Source organism: Buteo buteo, chromosome 6 (genome assembly GCF_964188355.1).
Source record: "Buteo buteo chromosome 6, bButBut1.hap1.1, whole genome shotgun sequence".
NCBI classification, from domain to species: domain Eukaryota; kingdom Metazoa; phylum Chordata; class Aves; order Accipitriformes; family Accipitridae; genus Buteo; species Buteo buteo.
The window spans coordinates 42,081,879-42,103,348 of record NC_134176.1 but is presented as its reverse complement, the minus strand read 5'-3'; the positions used below and the strand labels follow the sequence as shown (position 1 = coordinate 42,103,348).

General features: G+C 43.6%; 2 protein-coding genes across 6 annotated transcripts in view; both read left to right on the top strand.

Annotated features, from left to right (window-relative positions):
• Positions 1 to 10,672, top strand: part of MAPKBP1 (mitogen-activated protein kinase binding protein 1) — a 107,712-nt gene extending 97,040 nt beyond the window's left edge. For 3 of the 5 annotated variants that reach the window (XM_075030668.1, XM_075030669.1, XM_075030671.1), the window contains 3 exons: positions 142 to 1,203; positions 4,569 to 4,654; positions 5,659 to 10,672. In XM_075030668.1, the coding sequence (XP_074886769.1) occupies positions 142 to 1,203; positions 4,569 to 4,654; positions 5,659 to 5,952 (1,442 nt within the window). In that variant the 3' untranslated portion in view covers positions 5,953 to 10,672. The other 2 variants (XM_075030672.1, XM_075030673.1) reach the window with 2 other exon arrangements.
• Positions 10,673 to 10,744: 72 nt separating this feature from the next.
• Positions 10,745 to 19,798, top strand: JMJD7 (jumonji domain containing 7). Its single transcript, XM_075030681.1, has 8 exons — positions 10,745 to 10,900; positions 11,558 to 11,711; positions 12,649 to 12,902; positions 14,262 to 14,318; positions 14,726 to 14,821; positions 16,607 to 16,683; positions 17,782 to 17,941; positions 19,610 to 19,798. Exons 1-8 carry the CDS (start codon positions 10,834 to 10,836, stop codon positions 19,696 to 19,698), a joined length of 954 nt encoding a protein of 317 aa, XP_074886782.1. The 5' UTR covers positions 10,745 to 10,833; the 3' UTR covers positions 19,699 to 19,798.
• Positions 19,799 to 21,470: the final 1,672 nt, after the last annotated feature.

Genomic DNA, 21,470 nt, shown 5'->3' with positions numbered 1-21,470 from the left:
CCTGAAGTAGTGGTTCTGTATACCTCTCCCAGGGGCTGAGCTGAGGCACTTAGGCTGGAACAGCTCTGTTACTTTCCGATTTTGGAATTCAGTGCAGGCTCTTGTCTATTTTTGGTATGTTTGTCTGTTTAATTTTCACAGATAAGGGCCCTGGAGTGATATCCTCTGCCAAGCAGCGTCCTCAGACTCTTTTGGTGGTTGAGAAGGATCCCAGACCTAACAATTGCAGGGTGTTATCAGCCAGTATGTTGAAGATGGATGGATCTGGTTCTCTGCTGGCCAAAGATATCAGGGCTGCAAAACCAAAGTCCTACATGAACCCCACAACGAGCTTCCGGGCTAAGATGTCAAGGAGCATATCTGTAGGGGAAAATCTGTACCTTGGTTACTCCACCGAAATGTTGACTGATGGGAGGACTAGCCCTCCAGTGGCAGAGAAAACACAGTTTAGTTCCACAGCAGATGCTGAGAAGATTAAGCTACCAGTGAAAGAAAATGTTCCAGTGAAGCCAGCACTTCAGCCAGTTGTAAACTGCTCATCTCCCAAGTCCTTTCACAGCAAGTTGGCATCATCAAACCGAGCACATCTGATTCTTGACATTCCCAAGCCGTTGCCTGATAGACCCACACTGGCCTCTTTCTCACCCACTACCAAAGCAAAAAGCCTGCTTGAGCCACAGTCTCCACAGTCACCTGCTGGGGCCTGTAAAAAGAAACCCTCTTTTCCTGAGGTCCGAGCCTCCAAGAGGGAGAATCAAACTGCTGGGTGTCCGGTTCCTGGTAGAGAGATCCCAACAGGACTTGCTAAGGAGAGCCCAGTGGAGGGTCCAGTCTCAAGGACAGGTTGCCAGGATGAGCCAGGGGTCACTAATCCAAAACTGAGGGAGTTGTCAGAGGGCCAGCACCTAAGGTCTCCTGAGGGCACACTGCCCAGGTGCAGGGAGAGGATCACCGGCATCGCCTGTGTGCTAGACAACCAACCTGGACTTTGCCCACTAGACCCCATCAGGCCGAGGTCTCCCACATCTATAACTGCCTCGGCACAGGTCTCAGGTGTGCATGGATACCCATCTCTTATCTTCCCCCTTCTGTCTCCTGTCTTTGTGAACCGCCTCACGATCCCATCACATTTCTTTACGTCCAGCTTCTGGCCTGTCTCGTCCTGTCTGCACCTGTCTCGTTCCATAAGCCATCCCCTCAATGGTGAGACACTTCTTCAACCTGACATCTTTTTCTCAGTCTTTAATTTCCATTTCCTCTGGGTCTTATGTCTGAAGGTCCTTTTTAGCTGAATGTTTTGTAGACCTCAGCACTCTTATGTTTTCAGTCGTACAATTACTTGTAGGGGCTCAAACCTCTTTCTGGTCAATTCTAAAAGCTGACATGCTGGCAATCCTTGTGAGTGTGTAGGTTACATCCCCCGTGCCCCTCTCAGAGCACGTCTGACCAGCAGATGAAGGTGCAGGCCAACGTGTGCTAGCTGAACCCAGCAAGCACAGATAATAGTGACAGTGAAGTTATGCCAGGTGGCTCAGGCCTTACTTTGTTAATGTGCAAGTGTGCAGGGTCCAGAAGGGTTCGCATACAGTTTTCTCGCATGAGATGAGGCTTGATCAAGGTGAGTTCCTTGCTGTAGCCACCTGTGAGAGCAAGAAAGTCTCTGTGCTGCTATCACTTTGCCTTGAGGACATGTCTGCAAACTGGGTATGCAATGCATGTGCAGGCCTAGCCTTTGGGTTTGAGCATAAAGAACATGGATTAATTTTTGAATTATCTCTAGTTTGGAAAAAAAAGATGAGATGGGAAACTTTCACCTGCTGAAAACATCTCTTGGGTCTGTTGCAGGCACTGGTTTAAGGTACTTCAATCAAATGAAAACTAGCAGGTAACTTCAAACTGAAGCAAAAATCCTGCCCTCCAAGGCAGGAAAACCTCCAGTGGCAGAGAAGACACAGTTTAGTCCCACAGCACCTGCTGTGGGACTAAAACCTGCAGAGGTTTGTTTTTTGTGTCACAACCTGAAAGGAAATATGCCTTCCTGAAATACTGAGCTGAGTCATGCAGTAGGAAGCTGGATGTTAGCCACTGCACTGGTACCTTGTACCTTCAGGGGGCTCTACAGTGCACAGTTTTTAATCCCTTTTGCTATGATTGTTCTTATTCATATCTGAGAAGGGACACCTCTGTAATCCTCTGATCAATTACTTTCTGTGGTGCCAGGTTGCTCCACCATTCATTGCAATGGTTAAGCACACTATTTCTGCACCGAAGCACTGCAGAGGGGTAACCTGGTTTTGATGCACTGTTATTTTTCTTTTTGCATTTCTAGAGGGATCAAGCACCCTAAGATTGAAGCATTCCTATGTAAAACAGGAAGTGTGGTGTTTTGTCTGTGGGACCTGCTGTCCTTATGTCACAGGGTAGCTGCTCTGTAGGACAGGGAGCACGTCTGAAACCTTCTAACCATACCTCCACAGGTGTGAGGTTTCCTCCAACAGCAGATGCGGCCTCGAGCTGTGGAATCACATTCTACAGCAGAGAAGTAACAGTCCAGTTGACTGTACTCTTTGGGCTGAGTTTTCTCTTCTAGACTTGGGAATCAAGTTACATATCACATGTTTTTTAGTCAATTGCTAGGAATCTTTGTTTGCAGAATTCATGCAGAGAAAGAGCAATTTTTTTGCAGCAGTGTTTGGTTTTTTTGTTTGTTTTTTTTTTTTTTTTTTTTTTAAAGTAGCTCCCAATACATAGCACACCCTGACAGAATATTTAGCAGCATCCTTTAGTGAGTTAGGATGATTTAGCACAGTGGATCCCCAATTTTTTTTTTTCTCAGCAGACATGTGTCAGCTTTCAGCTTCTTGCAGACCATGTTTCCCAAATTTTTAGTGGTAGATGCTGAAAAAGCTGTTTAGATCCAAGTTGGCTATTACTGTGAATAATTTACTGTGGCTTCTATGGATCACAGTGTGGCAGTTTAGATTAGAACTGTAGGGTTGACAGAGACCTGTTCTGCTTCTGACTTGCTCTGTGACTTTGGGTTTCTACTTAATTTTTCTGTCCTTGCATTTTCCTGCCTATATAACAGCTGCAGATAAAGAGACTTAATGGTTTTTGTTAAAGCATTTTGACATCTACAGTTAAAATGCTGCAGATGTGCTTAATACTGTTGCTGTGTTTAATATTCTCTGCTGGTTTCTGAAGAGCTCTGCTCTGCACACCCAAGAGGCAGAAAATGCCTGTTACTCAAGCATTTATGTTATGTTTGTGACCTTTCTCCCGACTGGCAGCTCACAGAGCTGGAGGCCAGCATAAAAAGCATGATCAGAGGAGAATTCCAGAAACAATCATGAGAAGAAACAACTGGGTTTAAAACAAAAAGAGGGGAGGAGGGGGGCAGCAAAAAAAGAAGGGAAAAAAAAAAGAAGAAGAAGAAAAAAAAAAGGCAAGAATCTGGGACTACACTGAAGCCCACTGTACTCAAACTCTACAAGGTTGGGTGATTTGGGAACAAAAAGTGCAAATGGAAGGATTTGTTCATGCCCCTTTGTTCTTCTAGATGTGTTTCTTTATGTATAAATAGATGTTTTTCTAGCTGTATTTGTTTATACATCATCTAGATGTATTCATAAAATTAGCTAAGGTCCCCTCCAGCCTGTTCAAAGATGATGTTCTTAGAATTGCAGAAATAATAGTGCTAATGTGACCAAGTTTTGGTTTTAGGTAACTAAAGGAAGTCGAATGGACTTTGTCTAGGCCTTTGCAAATTGAAGATAACTGCAGACTGTGTGTGTGTCTCTGTTCATGGTTTATGTCTAACTCATGAAAGTGTTTATTTTGTTAAACCATTGCAGGCCTTCAACTCGCATGCTTTGGAGATATTATCTGGTGGGGGCAGGCAGAAGATGGTGTCCTTCAGTTGCTTGCTTTTATTTTTCATTTTCGTATTATGGTGTATCAGCAGTGCATATCTTGGGTTGCTCAGAAATGTGTTTCTGTTGTGACTGAGTTTGTTTGTCAACCCTCCTCTGGACCTCAGTCCTCACTAGACAACACTGTAATAATTCAGAATAATCCTTCATCCTCAGTGCATAGTTGTACATTGTGCAGAAGGATACATGAGGGGGAGCATGTAGATTTCTGACTAGGTGGAAGCTAAATTAGAGGTTCCTCAGATCAGTTCCTTTTGCCACTGGAAGCCTTCATTCAAACTTGACTTTAATTATAATTGAGAATGGCATGGGTAATCTGTGACTATCCTTGACTGTAACAAAAATGTGCAATCTGAGAAAAACCATTGCTGACTTTGGAGAGGCTAAAGACTGGAAAAATCGGAATGTTTGAAATAAGCAGCATCTCTAGGTAGTATGAAGGAAAGCTCATGTAGAACTTACCTGTTTAATGATTGGCTCAAACCAGCCCTAAAAATTGAATGAGAAGTGTGTGCACATGGTCTTTCAAGTATATAATAATAATAAAAAAAAAGTTTTCTTACCCAACTGTGAGATTGCGGATATTGGAGTCTGTCTGTGCCTTAGTTTGGGTTTTTATTTTTCCCTCCCCTTCAGAATCGTGCATCAGTGTAGAGCAGTGTGAGCACGTGGTATCCGAGCTCCAGGACAGCATGCGCAAAGCCATTCATCTTTACCGCATGGTGAGTGACCTCAGACATGGGCTCTGTAACAGTAGGTTGGCTTTACAGCCTACGAGCATTGAATGTATGTGCTTACTGACTCAAGGTGTTTTCTTGACTGGGTGTTCAGTGACACAAGCTGCCTGGTTGTCCACTTGACTGCACCTTAAGCTTGAACCGGCGAGGCAGGAACTCCTGATGTCCAACTTTTGGATTTTCGAATGGCTTGCTATTGTACTCTGAGTAAATCAATTCACTTTTCAGTCTGTTTAGCCTATCTGTAAACCGAAGATAACAGTACGCTCTTTTTCAAAGGGGTATTAGGGAGTTAGTTAATATTTATACAGTGCTTCAGAGATATGAAATATTATAGGAGCTTTAAGTTTTATTATGCCCATCTGTTCTCTGTCTTTGATGTCTGGGAAAAGGATTAGCAAATGTGATATACCATGGGAATGCAGCTGTGAGAGGGAACATGCAACCACTCGCCTGTCCCTCTCGCTGCCAGACCAGAGTTACATGCAGAGCGATATAACAGCTCTTCGTTTCTTCTCTTAGCACTGATCTGTCAAGGCTCCTGTAATGAGCGTGAAACTTCCACAGCGAGCTTCTGCCATTTGGTCCTCCGCAGCTGTGGCCTTAGCGCTTGCATTAGCTCTCTGACCTTGCCGTGTTCTGTGACCAGCTGCATCTGGCAGACAGGAAGAAAAGGAGTCTGTGGGCCTGTGCTGCAGCTGGGAAACATAGCACCTCCTTAGGCCCAGTATAAGGGGAACACTATCCAAAAATGTGCTTCCCATCTCTATTCTATTGGAGTAATGCCTCTGCATTTTGTGTGACTAGCAGTATTGGATGCATGCCCTGCTGCATGACTAAATTGGCAGCCTTGAATGTTGAAGAAAAGGACACTTGAGTGTTCTGCAGATCTTCATGGCTTCACTTCCCTAAAGGGCTGACACTGCTCTACCTAAATCCCAATGCATTCTTTTTTTTTTTTTTTTTTCTTTTCCCCTCTCTATTTTCAGGTGTTAAATGATACGGAGTCTTCTACTGACAAAGATAAAATAGCAGGCCTCCTGACAGAAACGTTCTCCTCAATGAAGAAAGAATTGGACTCTCTGAAGGATGAGGAAGAGCTTCCAAAGGTTAAGGAGGTACTGGCGAAGCCACAAGATACCACTAGCCCACTGAATGAGGGATGTGGTGCCAATCTACCGAGTCCCAAGAGTCTGGGGGATGAGCAGACACTAGCTTTGCTGGAACAGTACTCAGAGCTATTGCTACAAGCTGTGGAACGACGCATGGACAAAAAACTCTAGGAGGGGTGGCTTTCAGGTGCTTGCGAATACACAGAAATAATCCCAAGAAGAGGACCACAGAGAGAGCTTCAGACTGATGCTATCATCACACTGGTCCAGGGCTGGTGGGGAGACCTTTATAAATTGATTTTCTCAGGCCCCTACAACGGACTTGCTCTAATTCCTAGCAGTGTGCTGGCCACAATTTTAATATTTTTTCCCCAACGGTCTTCAAATTCCTGTCTCTAGACAAAGTCTTGAAAGAGGAGTTTGGAGAAATTGCCTTGAAATTTCTTCATAGCCAGGAGGTCAGGGTATTTGGCACCTAAAGAAACAAAGAAAATCCAGTCTATCTGAGAAATTCTGAACTGCTGACTAAAAACAAAGGAGTCCAAGTGAAGCCAATCCCCTCCTCTCCACGGCTTCATGAGAATCAAGAAGCAGACTTTTTATGGGTTTATTTATTAATTTATTTTTCTGACTGTTGCTCTATGTCACGTTTGTGGCTATTATCTTTGTCCTTTAACAAAAACTGTCAATCCCTTTGCCATATCCCAGCGAGAAACAATCTCTGTACTATAAACCCCCAACAGGGAGACAGGCTGGAGTGTCTGTGCAATTAATGAACTGTTTTCTGCTTAAATCTTGTCTCGCTGTTCTTTCTTTTCCTGCCTTAGTTTTGTTACCTGGAGTAATCCTACTGTTGTCATGACGACCCTGTCTGCTTTTCTCTTGTTTCAAGACAGTCCCCACACTGTATTTTATCTGCATTCACCTCTGGGGGAAGGCTCTGCAACCCTTGGACCATGTTTTGGAGATTACTTAATGAATTCAGTAGTGGTATTTTTAATCTGGAATTTGACATTATACCGATACTTCAGACTGGGGTTTCTGCAGATATTTTAAAAATGGGATTTAGATACAAATATGAAAGTTTGTTTCAGCCACCTTTCATGATTAGGAAATGGATATTGACTTTGCTGTTATCATGACTGGGAAATTTGGGGTGATGATTTATTTGTCAAGAAGTGACATGGAAAAGCTGGTTTCCATCTCTTACAGCGTAACTCTGGATTTGAGAGATCTTCAGTGCAATGGCTCATCCATGTCATTTGTTCATTTCACTGTGATAGGAAAATGTTTCCTTCTTGCTTTTCCAGGAAAACAGAATATTTACATCCCAAGAAGGCTGGGATTCTCTTACCTTTTGTAAAGCTATTTCAACTACCCACAGAAAATGGTTTTCCAAGAACTTTGAACAAGATATTTTGGGATGTGATTACCACCATTTCACCTGCCCCCAGCCTCTTTGCTTTTTATGAATTTCTGGTCTGAGAAACGGAAAATCTTCCTTTCTTGCATTTGTGTGTGCAATACTCTTCTCACCCTGTGGAGCTTCTCTAAGCCCATGCTAACTTGTGTTTGTTGTGGCTTAAAACTGTCCAGTGATGTTTACTTGGTCAATGATAAGCTAAGAAAAAAAGTTCAAACCAATGAAATTCTTCAGCACCTTCCCCCTTACTCCCACTCCTTTCCACAACAGGGACAGTTACACAAAATGCTTTATTTCTTCCTCCATCTTCAGGCTCTGTCTTGTATTTATTTTAAGGCAGAGCAGTGTAATCCCAGTTTATAAAACTAATGCAAGCAACAAGCTTTTGGTGGGAGGGAGACTGCTAGCATCTGTGGAAGTCACTCAAAGGCAGCCAAACTGCATCACTTGGTTCCACAGGTTACAGGCTTGAAGCAGTTTTCTTTCATTTTACTGTCCTGGCTATCATCTCTTTGAAACCCCGTGGCACTCAGAAATGTGGTTTGTTGACTTCTCTGGCTTTCTGTGACCGGAGATCTGCAGTGCAGCCTTTTTTCTACCGGGCTGGCCAGACTGGTGTAGGATGACCTATTTCTTCCGAATAACTCCAGGGCTGAATAATCTGCAGTTCTCACTCTCCCCCAACAGGTTTGCTGGCTGATCGCCACTGCCAAGTGCTTCAGGACTTCGCAGTATGGGGAGCACTTTGAGAGCTTTCCAGCTACTTCTGCCCGTAATTTAAATCTGCCTAATCATGTTTCAGGTGTCCTTCCTAACCTTTACTTCCATGGGCTTGTACTGAAACTTTAAAAGTGTTATGTTCTAGTTCAGTCTCAGCATTGCACTGTGCTGAATCAGCTGGTGTGCTTGGTCCCATGGGCAGCTTCTCTTGCACAGCCAGGTTTTGCAAAGGAAGGCAAGTTGAAAATCAGAGAAAAAATTTCTGGCAGTTTCCTTGAGTGAAGAGGTGTGCTGGAGATGCCACGAGTGGAATGTGTGAAGGCAGTCATGTTGGGTCTGTGATGGACTTAGTGTGGGTCAAGCTTGCTTTTGAGGTGATTAGTTTCCTCCACTTTCAGACTGTGAACATACGTCCTAGTGTACAGGAAATTCCTTGCTGTACTGGGGACACAAGACACTCAGGTAAAATAGCAGTCCCTTCAACCCAGGTATCTTTTGGTACTGGCGATAACGGTTTGAGGGTCCTTTATATTACTTCCCTGTGCAATTTTAGTCCATTTTATTATTTAAACCTTGAGGTAGTGACAAAAAGGGTCAGAGATGCTACAGAAGAGCCAGTGGCAAGAATGAAATTCCCATTAAGGTAAAGAGCAACAACCAGTGAAGCTGGCATAGAGGTATGAAACAAAGCTCCTTGGAAATGAGTTGCATGAAGCAAATCTGATTTTTAAGCTGATCAGAGGGGGATTTGCTTCCTGGAATGGATTTTGCTTGGCTGCATACAGGAAACCAGAGGTAAAATCTGATCAGAATGATGGTAAGAGAAGTGTCAGGCAAGTAGATCAGCTGGAGGATGGTTGTGTAGTTTAAAATAAATTAGAATAGTATATGTAGGACACTCAAGAGGTAGAGGTGGTCTTGGCCTGAGGAACACCATTTGGCCAATACCTGTGAAAGATACAGTACAGAAAAGCTTCAGGAAAGTAGATTTAGGACTGAGATGGTGATCTGTAATTGAAGAATGAATTGGAAAGTGTTTGTTTTTAAATACGTCCTATTGGGCCTCTTGTTTCTTCGCTTGCTGTCCTCTAAGCAACTATTTTTTCTTAAATGGCAAAGTCGTCAGCTGTTTGCCCAAGGCTTGGATGTTACAGATTGAGTAGCAGAAGGCCAGTAAAGGAGATACTGGTGCCACAAGTTTGTTGCTGAGAGGGGTGAGGAGATAGTATTGCTCTTTAGAATTTGAGACTGATCCAACCGATTCTTCCCTGCTAACTTCCTATTGCTGGCAATAGGAAATATTCCTAAAAATTCTAGTTTACAGAACAAAGAGAGCATAAATGTGTTACCTTTTGTTGCACCTTGTGAATATGTTTCACCACAGGCTGTCCATTGGGCCAGGTGGAGAAATAACAGAATGGTAACTGCCTGGGAAGTGAAGAGGCTTGTGGGAGGAGGTAATAAACTTGAGTCTATCCCTCTTACTGGTTTGTGATCCCTCTTACTGGTTTGTGTGGGTGTTAGCACAGGCACAACCAGGTATCTGCATTAAGGCAAGTTGTTTAACATAAAGCCTGAAAAAATAATTTGGACCTACCGATCCTCTTTACATACATTTTGTCCCCTACAACCCAACTTTCCTGGTCAAAATGAGAACGGTTGTTGGGGTTTTTCTTTCCATCTTGTAAATAGTATTACTTTGCCTGTGGGACCCCTGGGTTCATTCTTGGGCTGTCTTGAACTGGTGCAGCAGGAAGGGCTGCAGCCTGAGAGGGCAGCAATCTTTTGGTTTTATTTCCTGCTGCAGGCAGGTAACCCCTTCCTCCTCTGCATCCCTCAGTAGCACCAGGAGCCGTGCGTATGGGAGTCTGCGTTTCTTCCACCTCCTCTCTCAGGTTGTCCTCTCCTTTCCACGGGACCTCCCAGGCGATGGTTGGGGCAGGCCTTACAGCAGCCCCCTCCCCAGTCCCCCATTTTGCAGACTTCGTCACGACTCAGAGGTATTGGGACGTTTCTTTCCGGGAGTAGAAACCTACAAACTTAATTTTTTTAAAAGAAAGAATATGTATATAATTATATATAAGAAAAAATGAAATACAGGTATTTAAACAGCATTGGTAAATTCATGCATGTATATGGTGTCTCCCCCCCACCCCACCTCATTGGATGTGTAGCATCCAGGATACTAAATGACAAAAACCTCATTAAAACAATAGACAGGTCTTCTAGCGGGCCCTGAGTGAGCAGGTGCTTCCTTCTCCGGATAAGACCAGCATGTCCCATATTCCAGATCGTGTGTGTAAATAACATGGGGGCGGCTGGGACTGCATTGGTATGGGTAACCCGCTGTAAAGCGTGGAGGGGGAGATGCATGGGGCGGCAGCGTTAGGAATAAGCCATGTCCACTCCGCATGTCTTACCTGCGCCCCGGGCACCAGGCAGGCAACTCTTTACCTGTGTTCTCCAACACTACCCTTTTCCTTCAGCCGTTTAAAAAAAAACAAAAAACAAAAATCCCCCCTTGCTTTATTTATAAATGTGTGTTTTTATACTTTTGGCTTTAGGTAAAATAATCCCTTAAAATGTCTTTTTTTTTTAATTATTTGGGAAAAAAAATAATAAAAATCGTTTGTTGGGTTTTTTTTGCACTGTGAGGCTCCCCCCCGCCCCGGGGGAGCTGTTTTTAACTCTGTATTCATTTGTACTCCGTGTCTTAAACTGTTTCAATAAAAACGTGATCATTTGTTACCCAGCCTGCGGCTGAGCTGCGCGACCCACTCGCCAACAGGGCCCGCCATTTTATTCTCCTGACCCGGGGGGGGAGGCGGAGGCAGGAGGCGGGCGGCACCTCCTCCTCCGGGGCCGGGCTGGGGCCCGTTTCTCTCCGCCCGGGGCCCGGCTGCCGGGACATGGCGGAGGGCGCGGCGCTGCGAGCCGTCAGGGGCTGCCTGGCCGCCTTCCCGCGGGAGGCCCGCGGTGAGCGGGGAGAGAGCGGGCCGGGGCCGGGGAGGGAGCAGGGGGAAGGAGCCCGCCTGTGGCGGGAGCGGCGGGCGCTGGGGCCTGGGCCGGGCTCCGCCGCCTCCCCCCGCGCTCTGCGGGGGCCCCTGCCCGCCCTGTGGGAGGGGAAAATTCGGTCCCGGGTGGGCCGCAGCAGCCGCAAATGGCACCTGCGTGCGTTGAAGGGGAGCAGCCAGGCTCCTACCTTGTTTTCGGCCGGATGTTTCCAAGGTGAAGCAGCAGCAGAAAGGCCGCTGCAAGAAGAAAACCAAGCTCGAGAAAATGGCCGCTTTAGGTTGTTTCCCTAAAAACAGCAAACCAAAGCACTATTCCGGCTTCTAAAAATCCTCCTGTGGTATCGTCCCTGTATCGGAGGCGCATCTCCTGTAACGTACGTCGTGCCCGCTCTCCCGTGGAGCTGTGGCCGACAGCAGGGGAGTGTCAGGGCAAGGGCCTGAGGTACCAGTCTGACACTGAAACCCTCCCTAACAACCTCCGGGTTTTAACGGAGAGATTTCTGGAGCCAGGCTTTCCATTAAGCAGCTGTGGCGTGGGGTTGGAAGCCAGTTAAGTTTGCTAGCAGAAGGCGCTTCTCTCAGGATGCCGAGTAACACTCTTTGTCGTTTGTCTGGACAGAGCTGGGGTGGACAGAGTCCATACCCTATCTTGACAGGCCTCCGTCCCCGCTGGAGTTTTATCGAGAATGGGTGAGTCCGAATAAACCCTGTATAATTCAGAATGCCATCAGCCACTGGCCGGCTCTGAGGAAATGGACCTCGGCTTACCTCAGGTATGAACGAGCTTTGGAACAGCACTGGGGGTCAGTTTCGGTTGACCTCAGTAAAAGGCCCTCGGTTGATCTTTGCTTTTATCCATAAGATTAGCCCAGGTTCCTCCATGCTTCTGTATTAAGGTGTTCAGTCTTGCCAAACTCATGTGTAAATTTCTTCCTGCGAACCGACTGTCCTCACCAGTTCCGATGCAGTCAGGAGGGTGGGTGTGCTGACGGGGTGCAGCCAACAGACTCCGGCTATCGAAAACCAGTCTGATCGCGATGCTCTGGCCAGTGGTCCACCCTGTAGCCTCCCAGTTGGAGTGGGGCTGTAGCGCCATAAAGGACAGACTGACTTGTTTGTGGCTGAGTACACCTAGTTTTCTAGGAAAAAAAACCAAAAAGGAGTATTTTAATGATGATTTTTTCCTTTAAAAAGCTCTTTTTTGAGAGGGGATTTCTGGTTAGACCTAAAATCTATGGGTTTAAAATTAAATTTCTCACAGGAATAAGGGCTGTTAGCCTCACAATGTGTGTGTCTGTGAGTCTCCACCTGCCCTTTCTCCCTCCTCCATTGCTTTTGAACATATGGCCACCCAGATTTGGCTGGGGAGTGGTCCCAAGAATACCAAGCTCTGCCATGACTCGTGAAAAGAAGTGGCTGAAGAGGGCCCTCTGCACGGAGGGAAAAGGAGCTCCTTTGTGAACTCACCTGTTAGATAGAAGAGAATTTAGAGAGGCAAAAGATACTATGGTAGCCTTGACCACAGGCAGCGATCAGAGCAGAATGCCAGAGTCCTTACCAGAGAGTAGAAAATCTAGTTGAGACACCCATCTGTAGAAAGCCAGGCTTCTTATGTTTGCTGCCCGTGAAACATGTTGTTCTTGACGTAACCAGTGTCCAATATATGGGGCAATTGCAGGTCTGGCTGTAAACCCTTGATTTATTTTGCAGGGAGGTGGTAGGTCCCAAGGTGGTGAGTGTGGCAGTAACACCAAATGGTTATGCAGATGCGGTGTTTCAGGACCGTTTTGTCATGCCAGAGGAGCGCCAAATGCCTTTCACGGACTTTTTGGACATTGTGGAGAAGAAAGTGACCTCTCCCAATGTATTTTATGTGCAGAAGCAGTGCTCAAACCTCACCGAGGAGTTCCCTGAACTTGTCTGTGATGTACAGCCTGACATACCGTGGATGAGTGAGGCACTTGGTAAGCATTCTGTTTCTCCTGTGTTCAGTAAATATTTTGTATGGAGCTTTAAAGCAATCATGCTAGGTACATGGTGAATGTTTGTTGCATTTTTGGATGCTGCAGCTCAGTTTGGTTTCATCCCCTTAGAAAATAGAAGTGGTAAAATACTTAATAGAGTAGTCCAGGTTTTGGGGTTGGATTACTCCATAATCAGTATCTCGGCTGTGCATTGGGACCATCACAACTGAAACAATGTGGTGATAGTGCCATATAGCACTTCTTTTCATATAGTGGCTTTTCTCTGATTTAGAGTCATGTTTCAACTCGGATTCATGCTGTTGCTACCAAAGGTAGGATAACAAACGAGTGAAACAGCACACAGCCCCCACCCACTTTGGTAAAATTACAGATGTTTGTTTCTAGTTAAATGCTGTCCTGTTTCAGTTGTTTTCTATTTTACAGCATGTCTTTCCTTAAAATGGCAGTGATTTATTGTGATTTCACCTTCTTTTTGCAACTGTATGTAGAAGTGCTGCAGTTTCTCTGTGAGCTAAGTCTTAGGCATTCAGAATGTGGAAACAAAGGGTTGTAACCATCGATTTGGGGACGGATAATACTATGTTATGAAGTCTGATGGGCACTACAGTGGCTTCCAGTATAGGAGGAGGTTGCTGTTGCTTGCAGAGTGCTTGTCCTGGTTTTAGCTGGGATAGAGTTAACTGTCTTCCTAGTAGCTGGTACAGTGCTATGTTTTGAGTTCAGTATGTGAAGAATGTTGATAACACACTGATGTTTTCAGTTGTTGCTCAGCAGTGTTTAGACTATAGTCAAGGATTTTTCAGCTTCTCATGCCCAGCCAGGGCACCTGACCCAAACTGGCCAACAGTGTATTCCATACCATGTGACGTCCCATCTAGTTTAGGAACTGGGAAGGGGGGGGCAGGGATTCGCCGCTCGGGGACTGGCTGGGTGTCGGTTGGCGGGTGGTGAGCAGTTGCCCTGCGCATCATTTGTACATTTCAATCCTTTTATTACTACTGTTGTCATTTTATTAGTGTTATCATTATCATTATTAGTTTCTTCTTTTCTGTTCTGTTAAACCGTTCTTATCTCAACCCAGGAGTTTTACTTCTTTTCCTGATTTTCTCCCCCATCCCACTGGGTGGGGGGGGAGTGAGTGAGCGGCTGCGTGGTGCTTAGTTGCTGGCTGTGGTTAAACCACAACAGTGCTATTTGCAATGCAACCTATAATAGTTACAAAGGAAGTTAAAGGATAGAATTTGGCAGAAATTGACAGAAAATTATTTGAAACTTTTAAAAAAGACACTTCAAATTCTTTTTTTGTTGACAACGTTTCTCTGTTCCCTAACCATACAGGGAAGAAGCCTGATGCTGTGAATTTCTGGCTTGGGGAATCAGCTGCTGTGACATCTCGTACGTATTGTATGGCACTGTAGGTCTTCTGTGTGCTTTCAGTACAGGTTTAAGCAGACTTGCTTTGAGTTAGCGGCTCAGTAGGACTGTGTGTTTTTTCTGACAAGGCAATTCTACTTTAGCATGCTTTTTTGCATTCTTTCTCCTGCACTTCTCCAGCCTCTTGCTGCTGTGTCTCTTGGTGCATCTACCTGCCATTCTGTCAGGCAAGGCACTGACAGTTTGCTTCCTTGAATACATTTGCTACAACATTATATTGTTAATTTCCTACTGGCTGCAAGAGGAGGAAGCAGTCTGGTAATAAGAGGACAAGCTGACACTTCCAGTTTACTATAGTTTCTGATGTAGAAAAGGAAATAACACTGATTTTCTCTCTTTCTCCACATCTTTTTTTTTCTCAATCCTAGTACATAAAGATCATTATGAGAACTTGTACTGTGTGATATCGGGAGAGAAACATTTTCTACTGCATCCACCGAGTGACCGTCCCTTCATCCCATATGGTACATACGCAGTTTGTCTGGAGGTTGGAAGGAGGAGAGACTAAAATATTGAAAAATGTCAAAATGGAAGCAGAGATAACATTTTGATGTTTATGCAGCGTTACACTTTCCAGTGTGAACAGAAATCTCTTCTCTTTTGTGCTGAAGGTAGTTTGTAATACAAACATTATTCTGAGGTGAGGTTTTCCTGTCCTGTAAGGTAATAGGTTCACTGATACTCACGGCAGTCTCTTCAGCTTTAGAATATTTAAATTATTTAAGTATCTTGTCAGTATTGTAGCATGTCGTCTTTGGTGTTTAACAGGTTTGTATTCTGCCTGCTCATTCTTTTCTCTAGGAAAAAAACCAGGAAGCTGAAAAATAAGTTGTAATTTAATGAAATATTCAAGTTACTACTTAATCTCTGAAAACTGGAGAAATGAAAAAAGAGATTCTTATGGCAGCATTACTTCACACTGCCTGTTTTCTGTTTCTTTATGTTGCTTTCCTGTGTGCACAGTAGTTGTTTTGTTGCAGTGTCATCTAAAAGATGGACAGCTTAAGTTTATGCCTCATAAAATAAGATTTTATTTTCCCATTCCTTGACTTTCAAACCATCAGATTAAGTGAATGCAGAGTGCTATATGACACTGGTACTTTTTTGCCTAGATACGTGCACTGCTACAGTATTTTGTTTATACTGGTTTTATTTTGTTTACAACCTTAAAATCACAGAATTGTAGAATGGTTTGGGTTGGAAGAGACCTTGAAAATCATCTAGTCCATTCCCTATGCCATACACTAGATCAGGTTGCACAAAGCTCCATCCAACCTGACCTCGAACACTTCCAGTGCTGGAGCATCCACAACTTCTCTGGGCAACCTGTTCCAGTCCTCATGACCCTCATCGTAAAAAAATTCTTCCTTATATCCAATCTCAATCTACCCTCTCTCAGTTTGAAACCATTGCCCCTTGTCGTGTCACAACAGGCCTTGGTAAGAAGTCTTCCTCTGTCTTTCTTATAAGCCCCCTTAATATTTTGAAAGGCTGCAGTAAGGTTTCTCCAGAGCCTTCTCTTCTCCTGGCTGAACAACCCCATCTGTCTCAGCCTTTCTTCACAGGAGAGGCGGTGTCATATGTATGTGAATGTATAAAATAATGTATGTCATATGAGTCATACTTTGTAAAACAAGTTACTGTTAAAGCATAGAACAGAGATAATGCGTACATTTTATAGTGTGTAGTAAAATGATGACTCCATCTTTTTGAACATCAGGTTAATGGAGAGAAACTCTCTCAAGGGAGGGCTTAGAAAACCACATGTGCTGAAGCAGTGAAAGAAAAGCAACCTGCCGTATCCAAAGCATTTGATGAGCCCTATTGGATAACTAGTAACTCTAGTGAGTGCTATCTTGCTAGACTGACATAAGAAGAAACGCCAGAATATAGAATGATGTGTAAGTCAGGGATGCATTTATGACTTCTGAAAGGAAAACGAGATGGTTACTGGAACAAAATAGGACCAGAAGTAAAATGGGTTTTGAGGAGAATAATTCCTGTGAAGAAAGAAGGTTGGAATTCCAAACAGGAAGGCAGTTCAGTCTTCAGGCTGACTTAAAAAAAAATAAAAAATTTAAGAAACTGGGTAAAAATTGAAATGGGCAAAGGGAAGGACAGTGAAGACAGTAAGTTGAAAATGGTTTTGTCTTAATTTTTCTTTTACTTGGTGAAAATGTGAAATGCCCTGCGATTAGTTTCTCTGAGTTCTGCTGAGTTGTGTCATTTAATTCTTTCTGTGGTTCCAGAGCTCTATCAGCCAGCAACCTACCAGGTGTCAGAAGATGGCTCATTTGAAATTGTGGATGAGAAGAGTGCAGATAAGGTAAAAAGCATATAAAGAACACAATCAATGAAGTAAAGATAGTTTTGGACACTGCTGAGCCCTCAAACTGAGCATATTGATTGATATTTAGAAATCCTTCATGACTGGAAAGAGAATGCCCAGATATTTCACTTGTATTTAACTATTCGCAAACGATGCCCAGCTTCCAGAAAAGATTTTTTACTGCACACCTGAAACTATTGTTATAATAAACTGTCTTTCCTGCACCAAACTTAAATAAATCCAGTAAAGGACTTTTAAATTAATCAACAATAAAGGAACTGATTTCATTAAGACTGAAATAGATTCCTGTGCATTCACTTTCTTTTGGCCCTCTATTGAGGGCTAGGTTTTGCTCTACAGCAGTATCACCCAGTGCAATAAAACATATCTGTCTCAATGAATAAATTGTGTTTTCTTAGTAGTAGCAATATTTATTTCATTAAAATGTATAGATCTGGAGGCACTTTACAAAAACTCAGTAGCCTTTTGTATCTAATCTCTCCCCTTTTGCCTCTGCAGTGTGACTAATGCTACAGCTGAACTTGAGCTGGGGCTTTTTCTCTGTTTCCAGAGTGGCACTCATGGAATCTCACAGGAACATTCCTGTAGTGCAGTAAGGTGGAGTGCTGAGGTTTATAACTCTGTAGGGCATAGAAGAAATGAATGCAGGCAGGAGGGATTTCCCAGCAGGAAGCGGGGTGTTTAGCCGCTGGGAATAAAATTAGACCAGAGAGCTTTAAAGAAGAAAAGAGTTTCTAAAAAGAGTGGTGCAGATGAAATACTCAAGTACTGAATGTAGGAGGAACAAGTGACTTAAGGGACTGGAGGTGTTTTGAAAGTATGCCACAAGACTGAAATTTCATGGCTGACTTTTAGCACCTTTTCCCTAATCAGAAATGCTTCAATGAAGGAGGCAAATTTTTGTATCCTTGACCTATTCCCAGTTGAATGTGGAAAGCTGTGTAGCTGTACATGTTTTGCTAGGCAAAATACATGTTTTGTAACCTAGTAAGTTTGGTTATCAGTTGTTTTTCTGGAAGCTTGCTGGAATTTTTTGCCAGGCTCAGTACCATATACATACTCTTTTGCTTTTAGGTGCCCTGGATCCCCCTGGACCCCTTGAACCCAAATCTGGAACAATATCCAGAGTATGCTAAGGCAAAGCCTTTGCAGTGTACAGTGAAAGCTGGTGAGATGTTATACCTACCTTCTCTCTGGTTCCATCATGTTCAGCAATCACATGGGTGTATAGCAGGTAAAATACACAGTATTTCCAGATATGTTTTTGAACTGTGGTGGGTGTGCCGCTAGATATCCCACAGCAAAGCGTAACGGGGACCAAAGGTCCTTTAAAGATCATCTACCTCTCCTCAGGAGGAAATAACAATCTTGGCAGATGGTATGGGGCTACCTCCTTGCAGTCTGTTTTGCTTCTAATTCATAGCATTGCTGAAAATTGCTAGGGATGTAGCAGAAGAAAAAGTCTTTCTAGTTGTCAAGTCTGGAGAAGGATAGCTAATTCAGTGATCACGATCCAATTTATGACATGGAGCTAAGCAGTTTGTCTGCCTAGCTTGATAACTGCAAATTGGTCATCTACATACCTTTCACAAAGAAACTGCGAGTTGTGTGTGCCGTTATCACATCAGCAAAAAAGGATCTGGGGGAAGAAAAGGAAACCAGAAAGTGTACGAGTTTTAGGCATGGATGTAGACACAACATGGAAGATACTCTGTTGTCAAGCGAGCTGGAATCTGCTCTGACCCAGTCTCTTACCTTGCTAATAAGCCTATGCTTGTGTTACTGTTTACCTGCACTTACCAAGAGTCTTGTTATCTCCTTCTTTGTAAGGTCGATCATAATCTCTCTCTTTTTTTTTTCTTCCCCAAGAGAGTTCCAGAATTTCAAGCATTGCTCATTTGGTGCAGGTGGAGGGGTGGGGGTGGTGCAAAGTATTATCGTTATGTCATGTAAATTTTGCAAGGTTTGAGGAAGAGTTTTTTGCTATCCTTTACCCAGGGTAATCCTGTCTGTGCAGTAAGAGTAAACACAGTATTTTGAACAACGTAACATTAGTGTTTGTACAACACTGCAAATATTGCAAGCTCTTTTTTTTCAGTATTTTTGATACTGTGATAGAAAGACAAGCTAGTAGTAGAGCAGTAATTCTGATTCTCTTTTCCCAGTACTGCTGCAGCAGTCCTTAAATACCTTTTAAAAAAAGTAGAGTTGTTTCCAGTTGCAAGCCCCCGGCCACTCTCTTTTTCTCTGTCTAGCAGAAATGCGGAAGAGCTGATGAGTTTATTTGGCCTTTAGTCTGTTAACTGCACTACAGTCTGTATACACTTGAAAAATCAATATTCTCTGTGTCTGGTCCAGTGAATGTCTGAAGCTAGAGTATATCCTCTTCCAAGAACCATTGGTACAATACTACACTGCTTGGCTTATTTTTTCTAGGAGATGTACAACCAAAATTAAAATGAGAAGCAGAATTAAAGCATTGTCTAACTGATGACCTTGTGAAGTAGTGGTGAATTTGCCATCCTTTACACACTCAGAGGAAGAGAGGTTCCTATCCAGATATTAAACTTTGCAGCATATTTGTTATTTTTGGTCTAAACAGAAGCATACATTTTCTGTTCCTAAACGTTTTGCCGCCTTCTGCTCCAAGGAATCCCCAGTACAGAGTCTGAAGAGGAGTTGGCTTGGGTTAAGACAGATTTGCATTGGCAGCAGTGTTAAAGAACTCTAATGTTTGCTTACATTATTTTTGGCTGTAGTCAAAGATGTGCTTGTTTCAAAGTTCAGTCAGTAATAAGGAAAAGCCTGTACTAGCTGAACTGTGTAAAACAGTCTATGAACATGTTTGTAAATCATTACATTCTAGCCTTAGAAATGTTTTTCCTTTTTCTTGTCTCCTCAGTGAATTATTGGTATGACATGGAATATGACCTTAAGTACAGCTATTATCAACTATTAGATTGTCTCACAAAAACTGTGAAGGTGTTATAGCAGAGGTGGGAGACTCGAGCTTGTGATTCTCTCTGATGTGATACAATCATCAGCACCTGTGACTGGAGTACAAACATGACTGAAGTGAAAAGAACCGAACATTAAATTGTCCTCAGCAATTTCTGTCAAACAGATCATGGCTATGTTGCTTGATTCCAGAGTCCAGATCGATTGGCCAGATTTTTTGGCTTGTAAGTAGAAGGTTTGATAATAGCATTTTTAGGGCTTTGCGTGTTGCCTCAGTGACAGTGAGCAAAATAAAATCTGAAGGGAGGCAATCCAGGTTTTGGAAATCCCAAAACAGAAGCTGTGACTGTTTGTTCAGATCTACAGATTGTTTTCTTAACAACCCAAGTGGACAACCCAAGTGGACAAGGAAGAATCTGCTCTGTCACCCACCTGTGCATCAGGCTGCATCAGTCCCACACATGTATTCCGCTTAAGGTGAAAGTCCTGTCCAGTTGTACTTCACTAAGTTCAGTGGCTGTGGTGTTTTGGTGGTGAGAAATTGCAACTTCTGCAATAAAAGGTCAGTTTAAAAGCTTATTTCTGTACTAATTCCTTACTTTTTTTCAAATGATGTGATGGGTGGAGGACATCTAGGAGGACATGCAAAAGTCAGCACTGGCTATTTTCCACATTAAGCTACATTTTTTTATTGCTGGGGTTTATTTGTTTCCACTGTTGTATTTAAATGTAGCCGCATTCTTTTACATCCTGAGTGGTGATTTTAGAGTTGCTTTGCCAGATCTACAGTCTATCTGCATGTCACCGGTGGTCTCGTGGCATGACATGTGATTCTGGAGCTCTGTAGGCTCATTGATTGTTTCATTCCTTTGCCATTAATTGCTGCCTAACACATGGTCAGGCGAGTTGTGTGAACTGGGAGCCTATTTCTGCAGCCTTAATTCCTATTTCTATTTCCACAGAACAGAACTCACATGTCTGAGACCTGCAGGGTAGGACTAGAAGGCTACTAAATACACGAACATTGCAAAAATCTAGTAGTGTTTTTATCAAAACCAAAAGCTGGTATTTATCATCAAATCTTCAAACAGTTCCTTAGAAACATTAGCGATATGGGGGGAAATTTATTTTCCGTATATTAATTAGGAAAACGCAGATACCCTTCAGACAAGATCGATTATTGTGAAGAAAAATATAATTCTTTTACCTTGTCTGTTTGTTTTGTTTTTTAAAGAAACACAGTTAAAGCACAAAGCACCATTTTACCTTGTGGTGCTTGTCCAAAAATTGCTGAAAACTCAGGAGGGATTAAGGGCACGCTTTGTTTCACTGCTAGATTAAGATGTCATGTTACTTCAGGCTTTCCAGCTTGTTTGTATTCACTGTGCCTTGGGAAAGGCGCCCGAGGCAGTTCTGCAGTCAAATCCGGACTTTCCCACAGTCGGGGGGGGGGGGGGGAAAGGTGATTTGAATATCTCTTTCTGTCAGTTTGCGGTTTTTAATTCAGTCTCTCTCTGTAATCAAAAGTAAGACCACACGCCGGGAACAGATGCCGTCCTGTGCCTGTGCGAGTGGATGGTGTTGCTGTACCACCGCTGAGCCGAGTGTCTGGAGAGAGGCGTGCTCCGAACTACGCCTCCCAGCAGCCCGTGCCTGCTGACCGAAGGAAGTAGTCACGGTGGTTCCTCTTGGACTTTGGGCAGAGATTTGAAGCCTGAGAAGCGACAGGCTCCCGACGGTCCTGTTTCAGGCAGCCCGTGCCTTGCCGCAAAAAAGGGCAGCTCCTCTTCCCCGCCGGCAGAGCT

Excerpts from the sequence above, each read along its gene's own strand:
- JMJD7 (XM_075030681.1), top strand. The coding sequence starts at position 10,834 with ATGGCGGAGGGCGCGGCGCTGCGAGCCGTCAGGGGCTGCCTGGCCGCC. Across the intron at positions 10,901-11,557 it reads CTTCCCGCGGGAGGCCCGCG|AGCTGGGGTGGACAGAGTCC; the intron begins GTGAGCGGGGAG and ends TTGTCTGGACAG. Across the intron at positions 11,712-12,648 it reads TGGACCTCGGCTTACCTCAG|GGAGGTGGTAGGTCCCAAGG; the intron begins GTATGAACGAGC and ends TTTATTTTGCAG.